At 37.9% G+C, this 27,283-nt stretch overlaps 2 protein-coding genes across 2 annotated transcripts in view; one reads left to right on the top strand and one right to left on the bottom strand.

Annotated features, from left to right (window-relative positions):
* LOC131956887 (angiotensin-converting enzyme) overlaps nucleotides 1–27,283 on the bottom strand; it is a 111,617-nt gene that overhangs the window by 67,746 nt on the left and 16,588 nt on the right. The gene's annotated exons all lie outside the window — the stretch shown is intronic.
* On the top strand, nucleotides 15,894–18,706 carry LOC131956909 (protein KRI1 homolog). The gene is given in 3 exon segments (XM_059321540.1): nucleotides 15,894–15,930; nucleotides 16,572–17,774; nucleotides 17,777–18,706. Coding segments are annotated over 3 exon segments (2,136 nt in total). The 3' UTR covers nucleotides 18,673–18,706.

A 27,283-nucleotide genomic window follows, 5' to 3' on the forward strand; every position in this document is an offset into this window, starting at 1 on the left:
ATAACACAATAAATCAACAGGAATGCTTCTCAATAATAGTCTGAATCAACTGACCCCTAACAGTCCTTCACTAGGCTTTATATAACTGAATCCACATGTCTATAATCCTCCTTAACACAATACGGCTAACCCGTTCTATAACCGACTTGACATAGTCACACAGACTGACTGATCTAAGCGAGCGATGAAGATGGAAGAGAGCTCGCTGAAACGGGAAGAGAGAGAACGAGTCCTGCCGTCCCCTCCTATTTATGCCTTGTATCCGTACTCGTCTCCGTACTTGTATTCCTCCGTAATCGATACTTGTACTCGATCTCCGACCACCAGTTGCGTAGTTCAAACGTACAGACCGTAAAATAACATCTGCGTCCTATCCATCAAAGTTGACAGGCCGTCTGAATACCGTTTCCCAAAATAGCACGCGTTGGCTTTGAGGTTGTTATCAGCCCGACCCAATAAGCCACCTGTTATCGGTTGCATCAGACCAACACTGTGTCTCGGCTTCTCGTTCGTTATCATTTGTAACTGGTAGTTAGGCCTACCCCAGTTACATATATATATATATATAGATAGATAGATAGATAGATAGATAGATAGATATATATATATATATATATATATATATATATATATATATATATATATATATATACTACTGCTGATTTGAAATGTTGGATACCTGGACCGCAAACCCCAACCCCCCCCCCCAACCCAGAAGAAATATTGTTTATATTGAAAATATATGCTTTACCAGTGTCCACCCCACTTGAAAATTTAGTCCGCCCCCCCCCCCCCCCTCCCTCTCCCCTTCGATATTTTCAAGTGCCCCCAAGAAGGAAATAGACTGAAATAAACACTGCAAATGAATCATCTGATTGAGAATACATGATAAAAATCAAATTTTGAGGATTTTTTAAAATTAGCTGTGTACAAAATCAAATACATCATGAACAAGAGATAAATTTTAATTTTCAACATTATAAGATTTTTGTACCCGGTGTTTTCTATAAAATACAAAAGAAATAACTTAAAAATTTAAAAACTAACAACAGCCATTTGCTGAGTTAAACCAATGAATACATTTTTTCAAGTAAACTAATACTTCAAATATGTTTTACAAGTTACCGCAAATTTGACATTGTTACTTCCCATTTTATATTTCAAACGCACTAAGGTAAATAACTCACAATAATGTTACCAAAATTTTTTTTTTTTTTAAATGGAGAAATCATACAATATCAAATAATATTTTTTGTTTAAAAAAAACTGAAAAAAAAGTAAAGCTAGATCCTTGTCTTTTTATATACTTTTTGATGTTTTAATTACCATTTGATTCTTGTATTAAAAATAAAACCCTTAGCGATTTTAAATGGGCAGTTTGGATGTAAGTGAAAGTGAATGTTATTTCTAATACTTGGTGGAGCAGAAAATGCTGGAATTAACCCTTTGTTTACAAATTCTTTACATTAAAAAAAAAAACACATATATTACCAAACATAGTGAAACAAGACCCATCATATCCTAATCAGGCTGTCACGTGGCACAACCTCCGTAACCCGTACGCCCAACTACAGAAAATACCTACACAAATACATAGTATGATCTCAAAATGTGTTGGAATACGCTGCCCGGAATGGTGTGTCGTGTGTTACGAAAAGTTTCAAACTCGCTTTACCACACTCAATTTTGCTCAATCGTTGTTTTTTTCATAAAGTAGCAGCTTTATATATATATATATATATATATATATATATATATATATATATATATATATATATATATATATATATATATATATATATATATATATATGTAACGGTGTGCTCAAATGTATTTTCTACTATTTTATATCTACTCTTTCAATGATGGATTCTTGTTATTTCTACTGTGTAAATAAAGTTTTCTAGTTATGCAAACTGGAGTCCAGTTTCTTGTATTCAGGAACTCACAATCAATAACAGGTTTCTTTGTCACAGATCCACTGTTATAGAACTACATTCACAGTAGAACAACTAACATATATATATATATATATATATATATATATATATATATATATATATATATATATATATATATAGGCTAACATGTGTGTGTGTGTGTGTGTGTGTGTGTGTGTGTGTGGAGGGAAGGGGAAGGAAGGTCTCAGATGTCAACTGTTAAATGTTTAAATTAGTTTTAATTAGTTTTAATTTAAATTATTTCTATTTATATTATCAGTGAAATTATTTTAGAATCATTTTTTACTTCAAAGTTTGGATGACGTACATTAATTTATGTTGCACATTTTTTTAAATCAAATAAGGTATTTTAGGATATGGCATGTGAGGACTAATAAAAAAAACTAATCTGAACACACAGAAAAAATAATTGAAAATCGAATGTCGCTTCAACTTTTGTGAAGCCTAACTACAAGTGCGACCACCCACCCCCACAGGCACTCTCTCTCTCTCTCTCACACACACACACACACACACACACACACACACCTCCCATACACCGCTGTGTGTCCCGAAACCCACGGAAGACTGTGAATATAATGAGTATATAAGGAGTTCACTCACAAGGTATGCATAATGACTTTAGAAATTTAAAACAGATAGAACTGTAAACATCCATTACAACTGTATGCACCCACATTGAATAACCAGAATATCGTATTAACAAATATTGAGGAAAAAGTTGATAAAGAAAAGATTTAACCTTTCCAGTGTTCTTGTAACCAATGGTACTGTCCCCTTATTGCTTTTTTTTTGCCAGAGTTCTGCCAGTTCATTGCTATCTTGACAAAAAGTTCTGCCCCCTCATGCCTCTATTTAAAAGGATATCTGCCCCTCTTTTTCCATGCCTCTAGTTTAGGAAGTTCTGCCCCCTCATGTCGTTTAGTTTAGAAAGTTCTGCCCCTCATGTCTTTAGTTTTGAAAGTTCCGCTCCTTCATTACTTTAGGAAGTTCTGCCCGCTTATTACTTTAGGAAGTTCTACCCCCTCATTACTTTAGGAAGTTCTGCCCCCTAATTACTTTAAGAAGTTATGCCCCCTCATTACTTTAGGAAGTTCTGCCCCCTAATTACTTTAGGAAGTTCTGCCCGCTTATTACTTTAGGAAGTTCTACCCCCTCATTACTTTAGGAAGTTCTGCCCCCTAATTACTTTAAGAAGTTATGCCCCCTCATTACTTTAGGAAGTTCTGCCCCCTAATTACTTTAGGAAGTTCTGCCCGCTTATTACTTTAGGAAGTTCTACCCCCTCATTACTTTAGGAAGTTCTGCCCCCTAATTACTTTAAGAAGTTATGCCCCCTCATTACTTTAGGAAGTTCTGCCCCCTCATTACTTTAGGAAGTTCTGCCCGCTTATTACTTTAGGAAGTTCTACCCCCTCATTACTTTAGGAAGTTCTGCCCCCTAATTACTTTAAGAAGTTATGCCCCCTCATTACTTTAGGAAGTTATGCCCCCTAATTACTTTAGGAAGTTATGCCCCCTCATTACTTTAGGAAGTTTTGCCCCTCATTACTTTAGGAAGTTCTACCCCCTCATTACTTTAGGAAGTTCTGCCCCCTAATTACTTTAAGAAGTTATGCCCCCTCATTACTTTAGGAAGTTATGCCCCCTAATTACTTTAGGAAGTTCTGCCCCCTCATTACTTTAGGAAGTTTTGCCCCTCATTACTTTAGGAAGTTATGCCCCCTAATTACTTTAGGAAGTTTTGCCCCTCATTACTTTAGGAAGTTTTGCCCCACATTACTTTAAGAAGTTATGCCCCCTCATTACTTTAGGAAGTTATGCCCCCTAATTACTTTAGGAAGTTCTGCCCCCTCATTACTTTAGGAAGTTCTGCCCCCTCATTACTTTAGGAAGTTCTGCCCCCTCCTGTCTTTAGTTTAGAAAGTTCTGCCCGCTCATTACTTTATGAAGTTCCTCCCCCTCATATCTTTAGTTTAGGAAGTTCTGCCCTCCTCGTGTCTTTGGTTTAGGAAGTTCTGCCCCTTCATTACTTTAGGAAGTTCTGCCCCCTCATTACTTAAGTTTTGGAAGTTCTGCCTCCTCATGTCTTTAGTTTAGAAAGTTCTGCCCCCTCATATCTTTAGTTTAGGAAGTTCTGCCCCCTCATATCTTTAGTTTAGGAAGTTCTGCCCCCTCATTACTTTAGGAAGTTCTGCCCCCTCATTACTTTAGGAAGTTCTGCCCCCTCATTACTTTAGGAAGTTCTGCCCCCTCATTACTTTAGGAAGTTCTGCCCCCTCCTGTCTTTAGTTTAGAAAGTTCTGCCCCCTCTTTACTTTAGGAAGTTCTGCCCCCTCCTGTCTTTAGTTTAGAAAGTTCTGCCCCCTCATTACTTTAGGAAGTTCTGCCCCCTCATATCTTTAGTTTAGGAAATTCCGCCCCCTCATTACTTTAGGAAGTTCCGCCCCCTCATTACTTTAGGAAGTTCTGCCCGCTCATGTCATTACTTTAGGAAGTTCTGCCCCCTCATTACTTTAGAAAGTTCTGCCCCCTCATTACTTTAGGAAGTTTTGCCCCCTCATTACTTTAGAAAGTTCTGCCCCTCATTACTTTAGGAAGTTCTGCCCCCTCATTACTTTAGAAAGTTCTGCCCCCTCATGTCTTTAGTTTAGAAAGTTCTGCCCCCTCATGTCAATACTTTAGGAAGTTCTGCCCCCTCATGTCATTACTTTAGAAAGTTCTGCCTCCTCATGCTTCTAGTTTAGAAAGTTCTGCCCCCTCATTACTTTAGGAAGTTCTGCCCCCTCATGTCTTTAGTTTAGGAAGTTCTGCCCCCTCTTGTCTTTAGTTTAAGAAGTTCTGCCCCCCCCCCCATGTCTTTAGTTTAGGAAGTTCTACCCCCTCATTACTTTAGAAAGTTCTGCCCCCTCATTACTTTAGAAAGTTCTGCCTCCTCATGTTTTAGGTTGAACTATCTGTCGTTGCCACAACAATCAGAAAGTAACCCCAAACATTGTTTCCTAGCTTCCTTAGACTTCCAACTTTTGTCTGAGCACCTATTGTCCACAATCCTCTTCAGTATTCAAATACCACTTTATTGTTCTGCTTTACAAAAAAAATTATCAATTTATCAAAGTATATTATATGAAGAGTCTAAAAAAAAAACTCTTTATAAACTTGAAAATTTAAATGACAGAAGCCAATCTCATTCCGTGCCATCCTTGCCCCATCACAACCTAGCAACTACAGCTTTAGGCTACTCATATGCAAATCTTATGTTTCAATTATTGTCAGAATATTCTTTTCACGTGTAGTGCTACTGAATAGGTGTATTATGTTTGAAAAATATTCAACTCGTGAAAAAAAAAACGCCTCGCCTAAGGATATCTGCAACCCATTTAAGATTCTAAAACTGCCCACTTAGAGGATACGTTCATTGTATTATTTCATAGAAGTTCGTTTAGAATGTGCGTTGTCATGGTTTGCTAAAACATTTATGGCGGGAGGTGGAGCTTGGGGGTGGGGGTGAGAAGAGGGGGTACATGAAAAGAGGTTCATAGTGAACGAAAAGACCGCATAAATTAAAATGAAGCATGATGTTCATTTAACCCCCACAGTGTTAACAACTTGCCATCTCAAGCCCACACTTTTAACAAATGTTTGCTTCACTAAGCCCACTCAATACCGATTGCTTCACTAAGCCCACTCAATACCGATTGCTTCACTAAGCCCACTCAATACCGATTGCTTCACTAAGCCCACTCAATACCGATTGCTTCACTAAGCCCACTCAATACCGATTGCTTCACTAAGCCCACTCAATACCGATTGCTTCACTAAGCCCACTCAATACCGATTGCTTCACTAAGCCCACTCAATACCGATTGCTTCACTAAGCCCACTCAATACCGATTGCTTCACTAAGCCCACTCAATACCGATTGCTTCACTAAGCCCACTCAATACCGATTGCTTCACTAAGCCCACTCAATACCGATTGCTTCACTAAGCCCACTCAATACCGATTGCTTCACTAAGCCCACTCAATACCGATTGCTTCACTAAGCCCACTCAATACCGATTGCTTCACTAAGCCCACTCAATACCGATTGCTTCACTAAGCCCACTCAATACCGATTGCTTCACTAAGCCCACTCAATACCGATTGCTTCACTAAGCCCACTCAATACCGATTGCTTCACTAAGCCCACTCAATACCGATTGCTTCACTAAGCCCACTCAATACCGATTGCTTTATCAAGCCTACTCCGTTTTTAGCTAATTGTCCTATAAAGCCCACTCAAATTTAACAAACTGCACAGTTAAATTCAAATAGCGATAAAATCTTGACATTTTAATTTTAACCCTGTTCATTTCTAACGTTACGATCCTTAGAATCGGTTTAGTTAAACAGTAGCCTTATAAACAAAGCAGTAAAAGAAACGTCAGAGGTCCAACTTATAATGGCTGAGAGAATATGTTGACTCAAAAAACTCACACGTTCCTAATAGTACGCAACATGCCCCAACAAATCACACAAATGAACACAAGCTTGTAGCGGTGATTGAAACATGCCCGTGTTCAACACTGCCATAGCATGTTTTTAAATTTCCCATTTTCCCAGCATTCCTCGTTTTTTACGTTATTGGCCACGCTTGACTAGCCCGCATATTATATCAATGAAGCATGGAACCCGTTATTGTTGAAGTTATTCGACTAATTACCCTGGAGCTGAAATATTCACACTGTAATAGTAATGTAAGGAACATTCCCCGGGGGTGGGGTTATTTTTGTCTCAACAGTCATTCAGTTAACAAAACATCACGTGATAATCTCCACAACACGTGATTATGGGACTACGCATGTACTAGGAGTTGTAGGAATTATGTAGTCAATAGAACGATCTGGTTTCCAAAAAGTGTGTTGTATCGATTTGATGTTTCTGCTAATATCGATACTATAACCCCAGGCATAACATTAACCACACCCAGCCCTGGTTGTAATACTAACCTTGCCTGAAGAAGTCTAAATCCTGTCATACCCTAAAGGCAAGACCCAATGGTGATAAAATCTCTATGTAGTATTGTACTGTAACGTTACGAGTTACGGGCCCTAGGACTGGCCATTCGCGCCGCCCCTGAGACTGACCGTTCGCACTGGCACTGAGACTGACCGTTCGCACTGGCACTGAGACTGACCGTTCGCGCCGCCCCTGAGACTGACCGTTCGCACTGGCACTGAGACTGACCGTTCGCACTGGCACTGAGACTGACCGTTCGCGCCGCCCCTGAGACTGACCGTTCGCACTGGCACTGAGACTGACCGTTCGCACTGGCACTGAGACTGACCGTTCGCACTGCCCCTGAGACTGACCATTTGCGCTGCCCCTGAGACTGACCATTTGCGCTGCCCCTGAGACTGACCATTTGCGCTGCCCCTGAGACTGACCATTTGCGCTGCCCCTGAGACTGACCATGTCCAAGAGCCCTGGAACTGACCATTCGTAGGGTAGCAGTAAAAAATATCAGCCGACTATAACGAGTGGTAGGACATGGTAAACATTGTGTAAAAAAGCTCTGATCGATCAGGTGAGATGTTGCGAAAGAAATACATATGTAACCTTCCCACCCCACCCCCTGTGTGACCTATAGCGTTTAGTTTTTCTAAAAACATATTTCACCCTAGGCTATTTGGCCTAGCCATTTGCTAGGACCCCTCAAGATGAGGGATATGGGGTAGGGGCTCACCATTTGCCAGCTCCCCCCCCCCCCCTTCCTTCTCCCTTTCCCCACCTTCAAAATGCAGCTCGTTTCTGCCCTCTCAGTTTTTGTACAGGGACCGATAAAGGGAAACAACTTTTGTAGATTACAAGTAAACTTTTTCTTCTTACTTTTGACTTGCTGTATTTGAATGAAAGTCAAATTATGACCTTGACTTTTTTACTTTCTATACCAAATTCCGAAGAACTGAGTCTGTATTCCATGTCACTTTGATTATTTTACACGCAAGAAGGTAAACTTAAAACTTCAAACAGAGTAACAATATATCTTTGTTTTTCTTTTATATTTCATCAACTTCGCTTTATGAACGTTGTACCTACACGACATGTGTTTGATTAAATAATCTTTTCATCGAATCCGACACCAATACACACTATGTTAAACACACACACATGTGCATATGTTGATGAATTGATTTCTACTCGAAAATAAAGAAATTAAAATTTAAAAAAAAAAATCGAATCTGACACCAACATGAAATGACACAAAATGTCCAATTACTTCTGTCAGTTGGCATTTGATGATTGTCCTTTCATTAAAAATGGACGATGATTTGTAAACATTGATTGATTTGTTTTATTATTCAACCAACACAAAAAATAGGATACATTTTTAACGTGATCTTTCTTCAAGTGTGTTTTTATTTTTCCCGCCGTCTGGTTTCGCTACAGGCGCCAGCAAGTACCTGCCAAAGTTTTTGTTTGATCTACACACCAACCCATCCCCGCCCGTAGCTGGTCGACTGTCTTAAGTAGCTGGTGGGTCATTAATTAATGAAACAGTGCAAACGCGGGCAAAACGACAGGTGATTGGGTTATCGATTAGAACGCGGATCGATTGGTGTTAGTATTTATGTTGCCAAATGTTTTTTCTATGTAGTCCCGCTCATGAAACCAGTCTATGATTCACACATTGATGTAGGCCTAGTTGTTTGTGTTGTAAAATGATTTAAATATTGATGTATTTGTTTGTGTAGTAAAATTATTCACACATTGTTGTAGTTGTTTGGTGTAGTAAAATGATTCACACATTGTTGTAGGCCTAGTTGTTTGTGAAGTAAAATAATTCACACATTGTTTTAGGCCTGGTTATTTGTGTAGTAAAATGATTCACACATTGTTGTAGTTGTTTGGTGTAGTAAAATGATTCACACATTGTTGTAGTTGTTTGTGTAGTAAAATTATTCACACATTGTTTTAGGTCTGGTTATTTGTGTAGTAAAATGATTCACACATTGTTGTAGTTGTTTGGTGTAGTAAAATGATTCAAACATTGTTGTTGTTTTTTTGTGTAGTAAAATGATTTACACATTGTGTAGTTGTTTGGACGTCGTCAATGTGGAGAGAGTAAGGTCTAGTCAGTTTTTGTCATTCTCTCCGGGGTGGGGGATGGGCACTTTTAGATAAATTAAACTTGTATTATATTAAGAGTAGCTGCCGTAAGCGAACTGATGATTTTTCACATTGGTCATTATAAGTATAACATCAACACAGTTCGATCAAAAAACGTTCTGTAAACAAAGTTTACAAAAAAAAATCTATATTAAATCGTTAACAATTATGAAGTTAGGACGGAAGTAATACAAAATACACGTATTCACATAGGGACAAATAGTGCGAGTTATGTGCCACACCTTAAGCAGCAGCACAGAGAAGGGGCGGGGGATGCGAATCGCACCGGAAGGCACCGTCCCAGGAGGTGACACCAAAACGAAAAAAATAGTTCATTTTAGCGAGAAAGTTTGTTTTTCCCAGTTAGTTTATTTATTCATTAAGATTATATACATCTTTAGACTCAGATGGACGCTATCGAGTATGAGAGTCATGCGACACCATGTTCTCTAAGGTTCTTGTACATCATATGTAGTCGATGCCAGGGGGGGTGACACCCCAGGCAACTGCACCGGCCAAGTGACGCAACTGATACATCTCGACATAGTTTAGGTGTTAGGTTTGGATTGATAGGGACCGTGATTCGGATAGACGTTTAGCGCTTGGTTCGCTTACTTCGAGAAATCGATAAATTATTTGCTCAAATACCAATGCGAATGGTCCTTGTCAGATAATTATCGGTAATGACATTTAGAATTCCTCCGCGTAGTTGAATATTCGGCATTGAAAATGTAACTTTCATAGGGGCCCCACAATTTCAGTGAAGTTCCAGCCTGTAAATTTTGTTGAGTCGCCGACTATTTCATTAAGGTTCTAAAATGTAAATTTCATAATTCGCCCATTATGTGAGTGAAGTTCCAAAATGTACATTTCATAGGGCGTCCACAATTTTAATGAAGATTCAAAATGTGAATTTCTTAAGTCGGCCATTACTTAAATGACGTTCCATAAGTTTCATAAATCGCTCACAGTTCCACAAAACGCCAAGAAAAAAAATGTTTCGGTTATTGAAACTCCGCGTAACTCAACACGGCCGCAAAAGGGAGATAACTCAAGGATGTTCAACAACATCTGTCCGTCCCATCAAAGTGTAACACGGGTCACGGTCCAATAATTGTGTAATCATACAGATCTTCAGCGTCCTCTTAATTAGTTATTAACCCCTTTTTTATCTTACTACTTCGTAAATAAGGGGGGGGGGGGGGGGGGATACGTACACTAATAAAGTTTAAGGTAAACGGTATTTGTTATTTACACAACAAAATAATTCGTACATGAAAAAAGTTGTTTATTTATGGAAAAGCTTTTAATTAATTTCACAAATCACCAAAAAAAAAAATACGAATGTGTTAAAAAGTAAAAAATAAATTTGTTTGGTTTATCCTTACCAAAGCTATTTGTCTGGACGCCCAATAATGTAAATAAAAATAGGTGTTATATTATCTCATAGAGCGGAAACTTATCAATGAACTCCCTATGAAAGGGAATTTATTTTACATTAGTGAGTGCCCAGTCGGTTTTTTTAGTCAGACCTGCATCTTGCTTTAGTAAAGCTACCAAAAAAAAAATTAATTTTACCTTTTAGGATTTTTTTTTTAATTGTGATATTTTTTATATTTTTTAATGTGATTTGTGAATATAATAAAAGCTTTTTCTCTTTAAAATTTTATTTTTTATGTGAGATTTAATTTCCTTTAAAAAACGTTTACATGTTAGAATTATTTTCCACTCTTTATTCATTCGTTCGAAATGAAGTTGACATTAACTTACAACTAAAAACATTTGCGTTCAAATTTGCCCAGTAGCTTGTGATATCTAATTCAGTTATCTGCCCCTATTTAGTTTGTGGTCGACTATAGGGAACAAAATCATCCAACCATGAAATAATTTCACCCTCGAAGGATCAAGCGATTGCTAGTTGTTTTTTTTTATCTTGTTATCTCCACGTTTACTTTATCTCCCTTTATTCTTATATATAGTAAATAAAGGCTTTTTAAAAATTAATTAAGTTTTCGATCTAATTAGATAAAAAAATGAGATATTCTTGCATTGTCATTCAAGATCTACCACTGTGGTATATCTTAGCTCAATCGGAAAATGGAAAGTGGGTTTAACGAATATTTCAAAATGCGAGCAGCTACAAACTTAGTGAACTATATATAAGGCTTTTATCAGCCTTTAATAATAACTTTATTACGGTTGTTATAAGTTAGTCAAACTCCCTTTCTCTCGCTCCTTTCTTTCTCGCTCTGTAAATCTTTCTCTCTTTATATCTGTTTTTTTTCGTTCTATCTTTCCCTCTTTCTCTTTCTCTTGGCTCCCCAGTGTCTATATTCGAACATAATTTAATGTCATCAGCAGCAATATTTCATTCCCTGCGCCTTACGGACAATAACCCCCCCCCCCACACACACACATACAATCACATGTCATATACCCGCACTCAATAAAATCCCAAATAGAACATGTCTCTCCCCCCCCCCCCCCACACACACACATACCTTATCCGCTTTCTGCCGTAACTGATTGCAGTGTTTCTTCCAGACTTTTTTCTCCGGGGGGGGGGGGGGGGGGGCACTTGAAATTTTCGGGGGGGGGGGGGGGGCGGTAGACTTTCTTCGAGGGGGCGGACACTGTTAAAAGTATATATTTTCTATATAAATTACATAAATTTCATTTCGTTCGGGGGGGGGGGGGGGGGTGGTAAAAAAAATTCGGGGGGGGGGGGGGCTTAGCCTGGAAGAAACTCTGACTGATTGTTTTTCCAACGAAAAGCAATTGAACTTTTTTATAAAGATGACTGAGGGAGTAGGGTGTGTGATTGGTGTGCGGTGTATGGTTGGGGTGCGGTGTATGGTGGGGGTGGGGTGTGTGGATGGGGTGCGGTGTATGGTGGGGGTGCGGTGGGGAGAAGCCAAATTACAATACTTAAGACTATGTTTATGATTAGTGTACGATCAAAGTTTGGGTTTATGTTATATTTTACATACAATTTTTAACTGGACGAATAACTGAGCTCCTATCAACAACCATGTGACGATATTTCAATGCGATTCGTTCACCACAATGGCGGTAATGTTTCACTTTTTTCATGTATCGATACGGTTTACCGAATTTAATATAGTATCGACCGGGTAGAATTTGAGACTTTTAAAGGTATCGATCCAGTTGTATTTTTATTCAATCGTTTGAAGGCCCCTGTCGTCGGCGAAGCGGCAACGGGAAAGCGGGTAAACGCGGATTCGTGTCACAGCGCTACGCCCGAGTGAACAGCTTGATAAATATTGCATGGTGTTGTGGTGTCGTTTGGTGACAGGCCCGTGGTGTCAGGGTGTCATATCTGGTCTGATGCAGGCTGGGATGCTTTGTGGATCACCGAAGTCTCCACAAATCGGATAGTGATGTTGAAAACTTCAGAATTAGTCCGTGATCCATAGTTAAAAATGTTGCATGTTTTCAAGACGGCCCGATGTGGGTTAAATGAAAGTGATTCTAAAATTGATCTAGAAATTTCGGAGTTTATCTCAATTTATTAAAGGTAAGCCTTTCGTTATATTATAAACAGTTTCATTTTCTGAATCGACCAATTTATATATTATATATTTATGTTAATTTTACATTTATATTAAAATGTAAAAATAGAGAAGCTAATTTCAATTTATTATATCTCCTAACAAGTAAACGACTCCAAAGTTAAATAATGCCTCCTAAATAAATTCTTTTGAAACAATTTTTAAAAACTTCAGGGGAAAATAATACAGAACTATGCTTGTTTATTCATCTTTTCTCATAGATTATAGGGCCAAAATGTACGATTTAACTAATGTTTTACAACTACTTGAAAAAGTATCTTTAAAAATTTGATAGAGCTTTATACAGGAAAATATATTGCCTGCTGCAGACACTATGGGTCGGTAGTTTGCGTCTACGTAGCAGAATGCAACAACCTCCCTCCCCCTCCCATTTAATATAGTTCTGTATAAATGATTTATGAAATAACGCATTACTTAAAATATGTTAGTGATCCTCATAATCACGGTATAACTGTAGATTCTGCAAGCTTTTCCAAACTTCGTGTTTTATGGATAGCGAGGGGGACAGTGGCTTGTACAGCGGGTTGGAAAATAGGATGTTTTTATTCTACAAAATATTAAAATACTAAACCATATCTATGATTTTAACCCGGGTGGTCGAGTGTAGAGCTGAACTGCTACCTCAAAAGTTTCGTGTTCGAATCACGGACTCGTAAGTCAGTTGGACGTCCCTGAGTCCACCCAGTTCTGATGGGTACCTGACTCACGTTAGGGAAAGTAAAGGCAGCTGGGCACATTGCTGACCACACCATCCATTCACATGCCGAGGTCACAGAAACAGGCAAACTATACTTCATCTGCCCTATGGATCGTTAGGTTTGAAATGGGAACTTTTTTGTAACCCTAGTCCCAACCCTGACCGTAACAGATATGACCGTAACAGATCTACCGAAAAGGAACAAAACGTGAATACAACACTACAGTGTCATGCTGATGTTTCCTTAAACACAGTATATGGCTCCATAGTCTAATAGACCATTGAATGATTGCGCAGTGGAAACCCAAGAACAAAGTCTGGGCCCTAGTTTGAGAACAACCAAATGTTACCCGTGTATAAGACCCCCCCCCCCTCTCTCCCCACAACTGATAGACCCAAGGGACAGGACTTTACCTGTACAGCTTGGAGTAAGCAGTGTCGCAGGAGCTGTCGAAAGGAAACCAGAGTTGGTAATCGTATCGCATAAGGGGACTCCACTCCTGTTTGATTTCGGAGTAATCTCTCCTAGATGGGTTACTGTCCCCAACTAACCAGACTCATCTGCCACTGGGTTCGAACTCGGGACTCTCGGGTTAACCACCATGTGCTTACCCACCCGACCACTAAAACCGCTTTTTTTTCTGCTTGAACAATGCACTCAGTACTTCAAATCCTGCGCGTGAGTGCATGTCATCGTCGGTCCTGTGTTCTTTAAGACGGGGTACTCACGCTTCCCCACCGTGCCTTCTAATCAGGATGCCGCCGCGCGACGTTTCTCAATTTACCCTAAAAGATTCACGTCCCTAATGGGAGTGAGCACCCAAATTGTGGGGCGGCACGACAGGGGGGGGGGGACCCAGAGCCGCTCTAAACCAGGAAATCAATAGAACAAATTTGTAAGTGCCGGCCATTGTCTTGTGTCGTCTCTGGTCTTTAGACGCTGCATAAATAGCAGGCGTGTTGGTGCCGTAAACATGGGCAGGCAGGAGGGTAGGCTGAGGGGGGGGGGCAGGAAATGGGGCATCTATTATACTGAGTATCTATCATACTGACAGGAATATATATATATATATATATATATATATATATATATATATATATATATATATATATATATATATATATATATATATATATATATATATATGTGTGTGTGTGTGTGAGTGTGATGTGTCGAGCATGTGACCCCACCGACTCCAAACCATTTAGCATTTTCGGTTTGGTGTCACACCTCTTCCCCTACTATTTTGTTACTTTAAAGTGGATAAAATATTATTTTGCGGTTTTTTTTTTTCATGGTGCTACACCCTAAATGGTGTCATTCGGTGCGGATCACATCCCCTCCCCCTCTTTCCGTTTTGTGACGCTACTGTGTGTGCATTTAGTGGCATACGTGTGAAAATATTAAATAATCAGTGCTATATATCTCTAGCAGCTGTTCTGATTCACCTTAGTGGCCTTTTACCACCACCATGACCAAAGAAGTTTTGTATCACCGTAATGACCCTAGAGGTTTTGCATTTCTATAACGGCCATAGAATTTTTGTATTACCATAATGACCTTAGAAGTTATGTATCTCCGTAATGACCCTAGAATATTTGCATTTCCATAATGATCTAAAAATGTGTGTATCACCGTAATAATCCTTGAAGTTCTGTGTCACCATAATGACCCTAAAATGTTTTTATGACCACAATGACCGTAGCAATTCTGTGTCACCATGGTGACCATGGCAATTCTGTGTCACCATGGTGACCCTTGCACTTCTGTGTCATTCACCATAATCACCCAATCAGTTTTGTATCACCATAGTGACCCAATCAGTTTGTATCACAATAGTGGCCCTATCAGTTTTGTATTACATCAAACCGGTCTGAACTGCTAGGTTTTCAGCGGGTCATCAACAACAGCCAACTATCAATGAATGTTTCATGAGAAAAAGCGAACGACCTTAACAGTTTTAGACTCGGTAATTTGGTGCTGTTCAGTGCCTGGCGTGAATTATGTTTTTAAACCTCAGGAGGTACCATTAGCGCTGGAATTGAATGAAGACAATCGATTCATCTATTCCAGGGGTCGGCAACCTTTTGAGACGGAAGAGCCAAAAGTTACAATTTACAAAATCTCGCAGTTTATAAAGAATCACTAACATTTTATGTCAATATTATGCTATTTGGATAGGATTAGGTAAATGAATTTAAAATAAATATTATTTCATACTAAAACCCATTTATTACATGCATGTTTCGCACAAAACATATTAAAGTATTTTAGCTAGTTCTGTTAGGATAATAAAATCAAATTATATAACTATACAACTATCCCTACCCAATTTAGAAGCTAATAACTAAAAAAACTATCTAACTCAAATCAACTTAATGCACAATGACTCATAAAAAATGCATTCTGAATAAAATAAAAATTAGGCTACTATTGAAACTATTCGGGGGAAAAAAAGGGTGTACTTCGGTAGTGGAAAGCATGGAGGCATGCCACGGGGCTGGCCACAGCAAAGTTGTGAAGCTGGTAGGCAGCAGTCAGCTGTCTGGATACGCTCTACTCCACCTATTCTTAATGCCACTTATCTTGTTTAAAGTTTTAACAGTATAATATTTTTTTTTGAGTTATGAAAAGAAAATAATATAATTATTTTGGAACTGGCGAGCCGCATCCTGAGATCGAAAGAGCCGTATGCAGCTCGCGAGCCGCAGGTTGCCGACTCATGTCCTAACTATAACAGTACTCAAGTTATTGTGTTCACAGTCAGACACACATACACACACGAACACGCACAAACATACGGACAAAATGGCAAAACTAAGTATTTCCGACTCAGGGAGGTGTAGAACGTCCAGATTTCGATTTTTTTTGCACGATTACAATGCCTCCTGTATGCTTAGTATAGGCGTATGTTGTAAAGGGAAATAACTTATAAGTAAGTTTGCAAAAATGGTTTAAAATAGAAATAAAAATAAAATATATTAAAACTAATCGTTGTGTTTCATTTGTATAAAATAAAAAACAGCAATTAATGTTTGCTTAAATTGTTTTATCTGATTACTATATTAAAAATGTACAATTGGCTCTAATTTAAATATAAAACTAGTATTATTTTAAACTTTTAATTTACATAGATGCAAAATGTTTTTGTGACTGCAAACATATAGAGGAAGAAGAAATTCGATCCACCCCTCAAATGGACAAAGACTGGCTGAGAGCTTATGCTGTGGTCAGGTTTAATCAGCCAAGGCTGTATAAGTCAGGGGAAAAGTTTTTCCATGAGGTAGCTGAGCCTGTGGTAAAAAAGAAGGAAAAGCCCTCTACCTTGAAAGATCATGAAAGAAAGTTTATCCTTGAGAAAGGAGGCGTGGAGAGTGATGATGAATCAAAGACCCAAAAGCCCTTGGGTAAAAGCTACTTTGAGGAGCAAGAGGAAATCAAAAAGAGCTTGAAGGAAGCTCTTCCTGAGTCTAGTGATGAAGAGGAGGGGGATCTCTTAGTCAAACGTCAAAAAACTGATGAAGAGAAGAAAAAAGAAGAAAATGAATTCCTGGAGTGGTTGAAGGGTGAGAGAGTGGAGTTAGAGGATAAGGAGGCGGCTGCTGAATTGGCACCTCTTAAAGCTTATTGGAATGATCCAAACCTCAGTGAGAAAGAAAAGGTTTTACGAGACTACATCTTGAACAATGGATACATTGAACAAGAAGACTCGAGTGAGGATGAGTCTGAGGAGGAGGAACAGAAAATATTCCCAGACTTCAGGGCAGAGGAGGAGTTCCTAGAGAAGGCTGAGGAGTATGAGCAGAAATATAACTTCCGCCACGAGGAGCCAGGATCTGATGAGATCAAAAGTTACCCTCGTGTGATCGAGACATCTGTTAGAACTAAAGACACAAGAAGAGCTGATAAACGTCAAAAGAAGTTGGAGAAAAAGAAAATGGAACGAGAAAAAAGAAAGGAAGAGATCAGACTTTTACAAAAATTGCAAAGAGAAGAAAAGAGAGAAAAGCTAGAAAAATTAAGAAAAATCGCCAATAATCCTAAACTTGATTATGATTTGGAGGCAGATTTTGATCCAGAAGAGCATAACAAAATTATGCAGTCATATTTCAATGATGATTACTATGGGGTAGGGGATGATGACAAACCTCGCTTTGAGTACGATGCTGCTGTGGATGAGGAACCAGATAACTGGTGGAATGAAAGATTGCAGGAGGAAGAAAAGGATGAAGAAAACACAACAGAGGGTGGGGAAGATGAAGGTCAAGCTGCAGATGATGGACAGGATTACGAACCAGGGCCTGATGATCCAGATTTTGTTATGGACGCTGACTATGACCCTACTCGTGACTACAAAGCTGAGAAGAAGAAAAAAAGAAAAAGGGAAAGGTGGTAGAGAAACTTCCATTATTTGACCCCACCAAAACTACTTTTGATGAATACATGGATGAGTATTTGAAAGACAAGATTGATTCTCTCCCCTTCACCTACAGAGAGGTTGTACCCAATGATTTTGGACTTAGCACAGAGGAGATACTGAGAGCCCCAGAAAGAGAACTGAATTCTTGGGTGTCTGTCAAAAAGATGAGCCAGTATCGTTCCAAACAAGAAGAGTTATCAGAGAGACGGAAATTTCTTGCGAGGTCCAGAATGCCAGAGAAAAAGTTGAAAATTATTCCTTCGTTAGCTGAGAAAGCTGAGGAGAGCAAAGATGCAAAAGACGTGAACAGTAAGAAAACAAAGAAAAAGAAGAAGAAGAAGAAGAAAATCAAGCCAGTGGAGGGTGGGGAGAAGACTGAACAGAAGCAAAATAAGGAAAGTTTAATACAAGATGGTCAGAAAGTTTTGAAAAGGAAGAGAGAGAACAGTGAGGTGTCTAGTCCAGATAAAGTAAAACCCAAAAAAATGAAAACAGGGAATGAAGAAACGAAACAAAATAAAGTTAGAGAAAAAAGCTCGCTTGACAGAAATATTCTCAAAAAGAAAAAGAAGAAAAAAATGCAGCTATCAGTTGAATCTAAGAAGACAAAACCAGCTGCGCCTGCAAAAACAACCCCCCAGGCACCGGATAAAACAAAGGTGAAGAAGAAGAAGAAAATATCACTCCAGCTTTTTAAGTCAGGGGACAAAAGTGCTGTGGGCAACAAAGAACTGAAGAAGCAGTTAAGTAAAGTTATGTCTGCTGCCAGGCTAAGCAAATACGGCATCGGGCCAAATGCCGTCAAGATGAAAAACAAAAAGAAGAAAAAACAAAAAGTTGCTTCATGAGGTCTCACTGATGTAATTTGTCTGCTGTTCTTGTCCTTTTCATGATAATATTAAAGTAATATTTTTATGTTAAAAAAAAAAAAAAAAAAAAAGATCTATATAAAAAAGTAAAAAAATAAAAAAATAAAAAAAAATTAATAAAAAAAAAATTTAAAAAATTAAAAAAAAAAATATATCGTTTGCGCAGTTTCCCGTTTGCTCAATATCGTTATTCAGGATGATCAATGGTCGGCAACCTTTTGAGACGGAAATAATAGTTTTTCAAAGATCGTCAGCACTCCAAATGCTAACTTCTTCACCCTACTGTAGCATCCTGCAAGACTATTCCATGCGTCACATAATAGGGCCTCTTTTAGAGCTGTCCAGTTGTACAGCGAAACGTGCATGTTTTACTGGGCCTCCAAATCATTTAACTTCAACTTGAGATCTGTGAACTTACCACTCCACAAATGTTTGATTTTCAAATCCAGCAATTTAATTTGAAGCGAAACAGCATCAATTCCAAATAGTTCAAAATTAATCTTGTTTGTTTTTCTGTTGAGAGAATCTACTATGAACGTCATAGTACTTTCATTTCTTTTGAATTGCTCAAATCTCTCAGTGAACCCATCCTTCATTTTGTTTATAATAATACTGAAGTGATTTATGTTAATAGTAGCGTTGGCTTTATCATGATATTTTTTTTCAGATTTTTCGAAATAAAGTAATTTACTGCTCTCCGTGTCTTCAACAAAATGAAGTATTTTTTTCGAAACAATCATCTTCTTTAAGCAAGGTATAGGCTGGGTTTTCCTTTCCATGCAGTTTTACATTTAGATCGTTATTTTCTTTGTGATCTCCACCATGAAGTTGAATGTTGTAATTTGGGATAGACAAGTTAATAGGAAGTACATTGAAATAGGGCGTAACTAAATATTCTAATAGAATAGCGATTGTTTATTGTTTATGTTTATTATTTTATCGTTCATTACCGAGTGTTGCAGAACAATATTTTTATGAGTTTTGAAAATAAAATAAAACAATTATTAATATTTGTGAATAGAGCTGAAGAACCGCATCTCGACACCAAAAGAGCCGCATGCGGCTCGCGAGCCGCAGGTTGCCGACCCCTGATCTATTCCATTGAAATTACAAGGTTTAAAAAATGACATCACAAACTATCTCAAATTTCGGAAAATGCTGATGATGTAATGGAATATTTAGAATTGAGAATAGAACTGAGGATTAAAAAACGTAAACCATCAATTAATTAGGATAAAATCTTTCACGGTGGTTTATAAAATAATTTGCGCCCAATTATATCAGCGTGAGGTTGGCATGGTTGTGGGGATGGGAGAGGCGTCACAATTTTCAACAAAGTTATGCACACGTAGTCCTCACATAAAGCAATATTCATAAAAAGTAGTACTCATAAAAAGCATTATTTATAAAAAGTAGTACTCATAAAACGTAGTACTCATAAAAAGTAGTACTCATAAAAAGTAGTACTCATAAAAAGCATTATTTATAAAAAGTAGTTCTCATAAAACGTAGTACTCATAAAACGTAGTACTCATAAAAGGTTGTACTTATAAAAAAGTAGTACTCATAAAACGTAGTACTCATAATAGGTGGTACTTATAAAAAAAAGTACTGGGCCTTCTGAGTAAATAGTTGTAGTTTGTTCCGATAATTCACTTGTTTTACAACATTTCAAGTTTTTAAAACACAGACGTATTTGCATGGGACGTATGACCATAGTCCCTCCCATTTGTTTAAACCAACCAACAAACAGTCCACCAAAATATTCAGTAGACACACAAAAAAAAAAATCCCACGCATTAACCGACTTCTACAAGTTTTTAACCATTATTTTCTCCACCACCCCTCCCCCCCCCCCCCACTCAATTACTCCTCTGTCTGCTGCTGGTGCCAGTGCAGAAACACAAAGCTCGAGACAGCACGCGCGCATTTGTTTAACTAATGCTCACTAGCTGGGGGCGCTCAGCTACAAGTCCCGTGGCGTATCGAGATTTCGTGACGTTCAACAACTAAATATTCAAAGCAAAAAAAAATACATCATAGAATATGCATTTCCTTAAAAGAACCAATGTTGGAATATACATTTCGGTAAAAGAACCAATATTGGAATAGACTTTACGGTCGTATTTCAAAGCTTTTATTACTCTTAAAATTCGGAGCCTTCTCGCAAACAACCAGTAGCAAATGGCCCTTGATACCGTGCTATTGTTTGTTTTGTAATTGACGATATTATTCCCGTGAGTGGGATATTAACTGTCTGTCAACTACTCTTTCCCACCCCCCTCCCCCACCCCCGCACACACCAATTATCCTCTTTGTCAAATTAGCGCCATTGTAATTAGCAATATCTGGAGCCTGTCTGGTAGCAGGGGCGTAGCGAGGGGGGGGGGGCGGGGGGTGCGGACCGCACCGGGTGACACCATTTAGGGGGGTGACACCAAGGCAAAAAAATAGCAAAATATATAGAGAAAAACTCGAGGGGGGGGGGTGCAAATCGAAAGTTTGAGGGGGGGGGGGGTGCAAATCGAAAATTTGAAAGTTTGTCCCTGGGAAGGGTCTCTATGCCTCTGGGGGGGTGAACCCATTAAGTGCCGCACCGGGTGACACCCGACCTCGCTACGCCACTGCCTGGTAGTGTTAGATCTACAATTATTTTTTAAAAAAAACAAGTTTAACATACATGGGTTAACAATTCAAAATGCTTTAGTTGGTTAAAAGCTCTATCCTTGCAAAAATAAATGGAGCAACAATCAAAATTTATAACTTGATAGTGTGAGCTATTCATAGCAAGTAGCCCCCACGTGATCTATATTTAGAAAGTCGTGACAATGTTAACAATCCGAGAATTCAAGTAGTACGACATTTTTTTCTGGTTTGACGGCTCGACGGTTCGTTCATTCGACCGCTCGATCATTGGGCCGTTCGACCGTTCTATCGTGTTCCCACAAATCACTGATAGATTATCCCTATCTAGAAACAATGCTCACTTAAAAGCGTCAGCTCCTTGGGTGATCAGGGTCTATAAAGGTTCGCATTTGTATACACCAGCCATCAACGCTGTTGTAAACGTGAGTCCACTATACTTATTCTCAACTTATTCATGTGTTCTAAATGTTAAGCAACTTATTCTCAACTTATACATGTGTGTTCTAAATGTTAAGCAACTTATTCTCAACTTATACATGTGTGTTCTAAATGTGAAGCAACTTATTCTCAACTTACATTCTCAACTCTAAATATGAGGCGCATCATGTACGAGAGAATCAAGGCGATCAGGTCTGACTATGTTATTTTAGGCCCTACTTCAATATATAAACAGATGGGGCATCAAACTCAAGCCTGTGGGAGAGGAGGTTGGGGGGGGGGGGTCAGACGTTTGACGTTTACTAGCTAAGGATAGCTTAAAATATGAATCTTTGTATCGTTCTATTTATAGGTGTGATATAACGGTAATAAACTTGAAGTGGAGGGTGGGGGGGGGGGGGTAAGTGACATCGCGGGGGTAATGTCCTGCTTTTTTTGTGTGGAAAAGTGAAGTAATTTATAGAGGGTGGCATAAATCTTGGTTCATTGACTTGATGTTAATATGCAAGGAGGGGATAATGGCCTAGAAGCGACATCTAATATATAAAGCTCAATTCTGTAACGCATATGTTTGTTTGTCGATGGTTATCAATGGATTTAAGTGTTAGAAAATTATCGTGCGCATTTGTCTAAATTTATGAGTTAAAAAATTACTATTAAAAGTGTTGGGAAATCATTTTCATTTTTCAAATTATAGTAATAATTGTCGGCATGTTCATTAAACACAAGTTTTAAAAAAATATCATCTTTTACAAAAATTCTAATTATGTCTTTATTTAGTCCTATAGCGCTTACTTCCCTTTGATAAATTAGGCAAAACACAATTACCTCCCTTTATAAAATCATTGCATTAGTTGAAAAGCATTTACTTTTTAATTACTTTGTTTTGGTGTTGGGAAAAAAATAATTACATAATTAGCGGGGATTGATCAAGTGCAAATGTTGTAGGTATTTTACGGATAAGCTTGGAGTATTATAATTGTTCATTAAATTGAAACAGGCGAGTTCGTTTAAGTGAGTGCAAAAACTATGAATAAGTTGGGGTACTATAGTCGTTTATTAAGCTAAAACAGGCGATTCTGCCCCGGGCGTTTATGTTCGCGTTAGTGTTTTCTTTGTGTTTAGGTGGGTTTGCGTTAGTGGTTGCGTTTTGATTTGGTTCGTTTTTGTTCTTTCTTTTTTCGTTTTTGTTTGTGTTTTTTTTTGTTTGGGTTTGTATTTGTGTTTTTGGTTGGTTTTGCGTTTGGATTTGGTTTGTTTTCGTTTGCTTTTTCGTTGTTTTTTTTTTTTTGGTATTGGTGTTTGTGGTTGGGTTTGTTGTTAGGGTTTTGTTTTCGTTTGCTTTTTTGTTTGTTTTTTCTTTGTGTTTGTATTGGTGTTTGTGGTTGTGGTTGGGTTTGTTGCTAGGTTTTTGTTTTCGTTTGTATTTTTAATTGTGTTAGCGTTATGTTTGCGTTTTGTTGTTTTGGTTTTGGTTGGTCGTGGTTTGGGTGAGCAATGCCGGGTTTATGATGATTACTAAACACACAGGTAATGGTCTTTAACAGAAAGGTTTTTCACAGAAGCCAGAGCAGGGCCTGGCCGGGATGGCTAGTTCTATCTATAGATTCAACCTGACATTCCTACATGTCATTTATAGATCAAATTGACATCTGGGCAAATTTATTATTAGGCAATTCAACCTGAAATTGGTACATATCATCAGCTAATTAAACCAGTCATTTGTGAAATTCATCTAATGATTCCATCTCAAATTATCACGTGCCGTACTCACGTGTTTATGTAAAAACATTTGTGTGAACTCACCATATTTTTAGGTTTTAGATTAACCTATTTAAAAGTTGAACCCGTATCGCTTTTGTCAAACAATGTATGAAACAATTTAAATTGTATATCAGAAGTATCAAGTGTAGCTCGAACCAGACGAGAAAAAATTCCAACATATTTACTGTGTCCGTATAGGCGTAAGAAAGGCGATGCTAATTGAATGAAATTTCTCCGCAAGGAACCGTACGGAAATGCAATAAGATTTCTCGGCTATGCAGATTGTGTACTCTCTCCGGAATATCAAGTGTTCTGGGCAGACGTTGGTCTAGGAGTTTAAGGGTACACAATATTTTTGGGCAGACGGCGTACGTGGGCGAGTTATGGCCCTTTCAGCTTACAGTATTGCGGCGGTCGTTCAAATATTCACACTGAAGGGTTTTCACATCGTCTGTGTTGTTTTAGCGTTATGTATATATATATATATATATATATATATATATATATATATATATATATATATATATATATATATATATATATATATATATATATATATATATATATATCAGACAAAATCGCAGACAAAATGACTCAGACAAAAAATATCTAATGGAGAAACGATGTTAAGGACAAATTATTTCACGAACAAAAGATCTGAGGACAAAATCTATCAGAACTCATCTAGGCATGATGTCCACTTATGTACATAGACTGATAAAAACAGAACTTACAAAAAGATGCTTTAAAACAAAACAAAAATCAATATCGCCAATTTTGGAATGGTAATTTTGATTTTAAAATGAAGACAAAAGTTATCATATTTTATTTTTTTGTGGGCTTTTCGTCTCCAATATCGTTAATATTAACTCTAGACACAATATCATTTTACAAAGCTATTTTAGACAAAGGTATTATCAACCAACAAAAAAATTTTACTAAATGAAAATAGATTTGAAAAAAAGTTGTTTTTTTTTGTTTTTTTTTCATAGCACGCTCAGTTATTTTTTAAATGAAATTCTGAAATGGGATATAACTAACTTCGCTGCGTTTAATGAGTAGCTTCCCTTTTATGCCTGACAAAGGGTGTAACAAAAGGGCGAATTTAGTTCACCAATTTACAACCTAGAAATTAGCCAGATTTTTTTAGAGTCACGTTCACAATCTGTAGGCCTACATTCAAAATCTCAGAAAAAAAAATCTCATGATAAAAAAAATCTCAAAAAAAAAAAATCGCAGAAAACTTCCAGGTAAAAAACATTTCCCTGATTCAAATTATGCATAGTTAATTGTAGCTGGACGCAAAGTTACAATTTTTGTTGAGTTGTGAGGTGGTTGTGGGGGGGGGGGGGTGGAGTTGATGGGAATATTTGAGTTAGGGAAGAGTTGGTGGTATTTAGTATTTACACAGGGAGAATTTTTAAGGAGAGGGGGGGATGGGCTGCACTTAAAAACAAAAAAATGTAATGTTTGAAACGTGTCACATGTTCACATGTAAGACAATGGCTGTCAAACACATGACAATGCCTGCCACATTCTTTCTCTCAAAAGTTTCTTTAAGGTTTCGTTTGCAATGTTAATATCTCCTTGACAGATGACATCTGACATGTCATGACACGTGGCATGTAATATCGTGTGATATGTCATTACTTGTGTACTAGGAAATATATTTCCGAAACTAAGATTTAGAAAATGTATTTCTGAAACTAAGATTCATTCAACTATAAATCGCTCAGTCGCACAGTAAAAATTATCACAATATTATAAAGTGTACTTTCGTTGTACGTTCTATTCCCTGAGTGTACACAACGTACACAAATGCCCGTATGTTCGTGTACATTGTGTAAAAATGCCGGTATAGAATTGTACACAACAATAAAAAACAGCCAACCGTGTCATCAAGTCTAAATGTGCGTCTAATACCTGGCCAGATTTCTATTGTTTACTGAGCTGTTAGCAACACAAACCGTGCCAGTTTGTCCTACTCGGCAACTCGTATTGTTGAGGAGCGATCCGGTGAGTGAAAACAGTGGACTAATTAGCCCCCAGGGGCAAGCACTCCACCACTTTTTCCTATTTTTGTTTTTTTAAATCTATATTGTAGAATATATCGGGGGTGGGGGGAGATTATGTGTGTGTTATGTAAAAACAGACAGAGTGAAAAGAAAATGGGAGGGATACATCTGTTCCTGACTACATTTTATTTCACTATATAATGAATGGAGCTTCTAACCCGCCCTTAATCACTTTAGAAATATACGTTTTGGTATTTTTTAAAAATGTCGGTGACTAAAGTTAATTGATACATCACTTTTTACAATCAAAGTTTAAACATAAACCTTAAAAAAAAAAAAAAAAAAAAAAAAAAAAAAAAAAAAAACCTTGTTCGATATTTATGATTCACTTCGAGAATCAGTGACTTTGGATTTATTTCATCTCTACTTATTTAAACTCGTGTGTATTTCCATTTGGAACCTTGTGCGTGTTATTTTTTTTTTCCTTCACATTTTATACATTGTAAGTACTTTTTTTCTGTTTTATTTCTTGTGTGTGTTGCCTCACGCCATAGAGGCCTCACGCACAACTATGTCGGAAAAATACATCAAACGGCTATTCCTGCCTAAGTTTGGCATGGCAGGACATGCACCAAAAACTCTAGAGATTTTCATAGAAGAGGGTTTTTCTTTAGCTACACTCACAGCTGACGAACTAAAAAGAGAGCTATGTATGTTATGTAGCCTATCACCAGCTGAATTTGAAGGTATGTATAACTATGGGACACTGCGTAAATGGTATGTCACCATTAGATCAAATGAACTATATAAGAAAATGCACCTAAAAGAATTTCACAGAGATTTGCCACCTGGGGTAACATCCAGATACAGAGTGCAGAGAATATCAATAACCCACGCCGATAAATCTGGGCAAAGGGGCATGCTGAAATGGCTGCCTTCCAAGACAAGCGACGATGATATAATGGCGATTCTGAAATCTATAAGCAGTCAGGACTCAACACCAACATTTAAGAGAATAGACCAATCAAATGTGGTCCAATTCACCATCTCTCTGGAGAAAGAAGATGTGGAGAGTGTGCCACACTATATTATACTTACAAATGAGGCCAACAAGGAGAGCAGAGTCCTTATAATCCTCAATGGGAGGAGGGTGCAATGTTGCCACTGCAACACAGACAGACACCTGCCTAAAATGTGTGAGCATTTGAGGACTCGCGCTCTTGACGGCGTCCAGCTAGTAGATGGACAGTACAGGGCAATTGAGCCTTGGGATGCAAATGATAAAGAAGAAGTTAGGGAGCATCTAAGTAACAATAGAAATTTCTTAAAGCATTGGGACAGTTATGATGTTGACGGAGAAAGACAAAATGAAATGCTTAGAGAAGCAAGGCATAGAGAGGTAGAAGATGCCTTTGGAGTAGATGGCCAAACTGAAGCACATCATACTACTGCAGCATCACAGCAAGTTAACGAAAGCGTAACAGAAACCACCATAGAGGCCGAAGCCATGGAGACAATAGCGATCAGAAATTCCATAGTAACAGGGTCTCAAAAAGATGGGAATCAAGAAAATTTGGAGGCTGTCGACGAAACAATAAATGATATTCTTCAAGATAACACTAGTTCAGAAAACATAACGAAACCGCTAAAGAAAATTAAAAGCTCACAAAGTATATCAGCAACAAAGGTATCAGGTCAACTGTCATATAGTCAAGCAATCAGTTCAA

The sequence above is a fragment of the Physella acuta genome, unplaced genomic scaffold (genome assembly GCF_028476545.2).
Source record: "Physella acuta isolate Inbredline_101_S28 unplaced genomic scaffold, ASM2847654v3 ptg001183l, whole genome shotgun sequence".
NCBI classification, from domain to species: Eukaryota; Metazoa; Mollusca; class Gastropoda; family Physidae; genus Physella; species Physella acuta.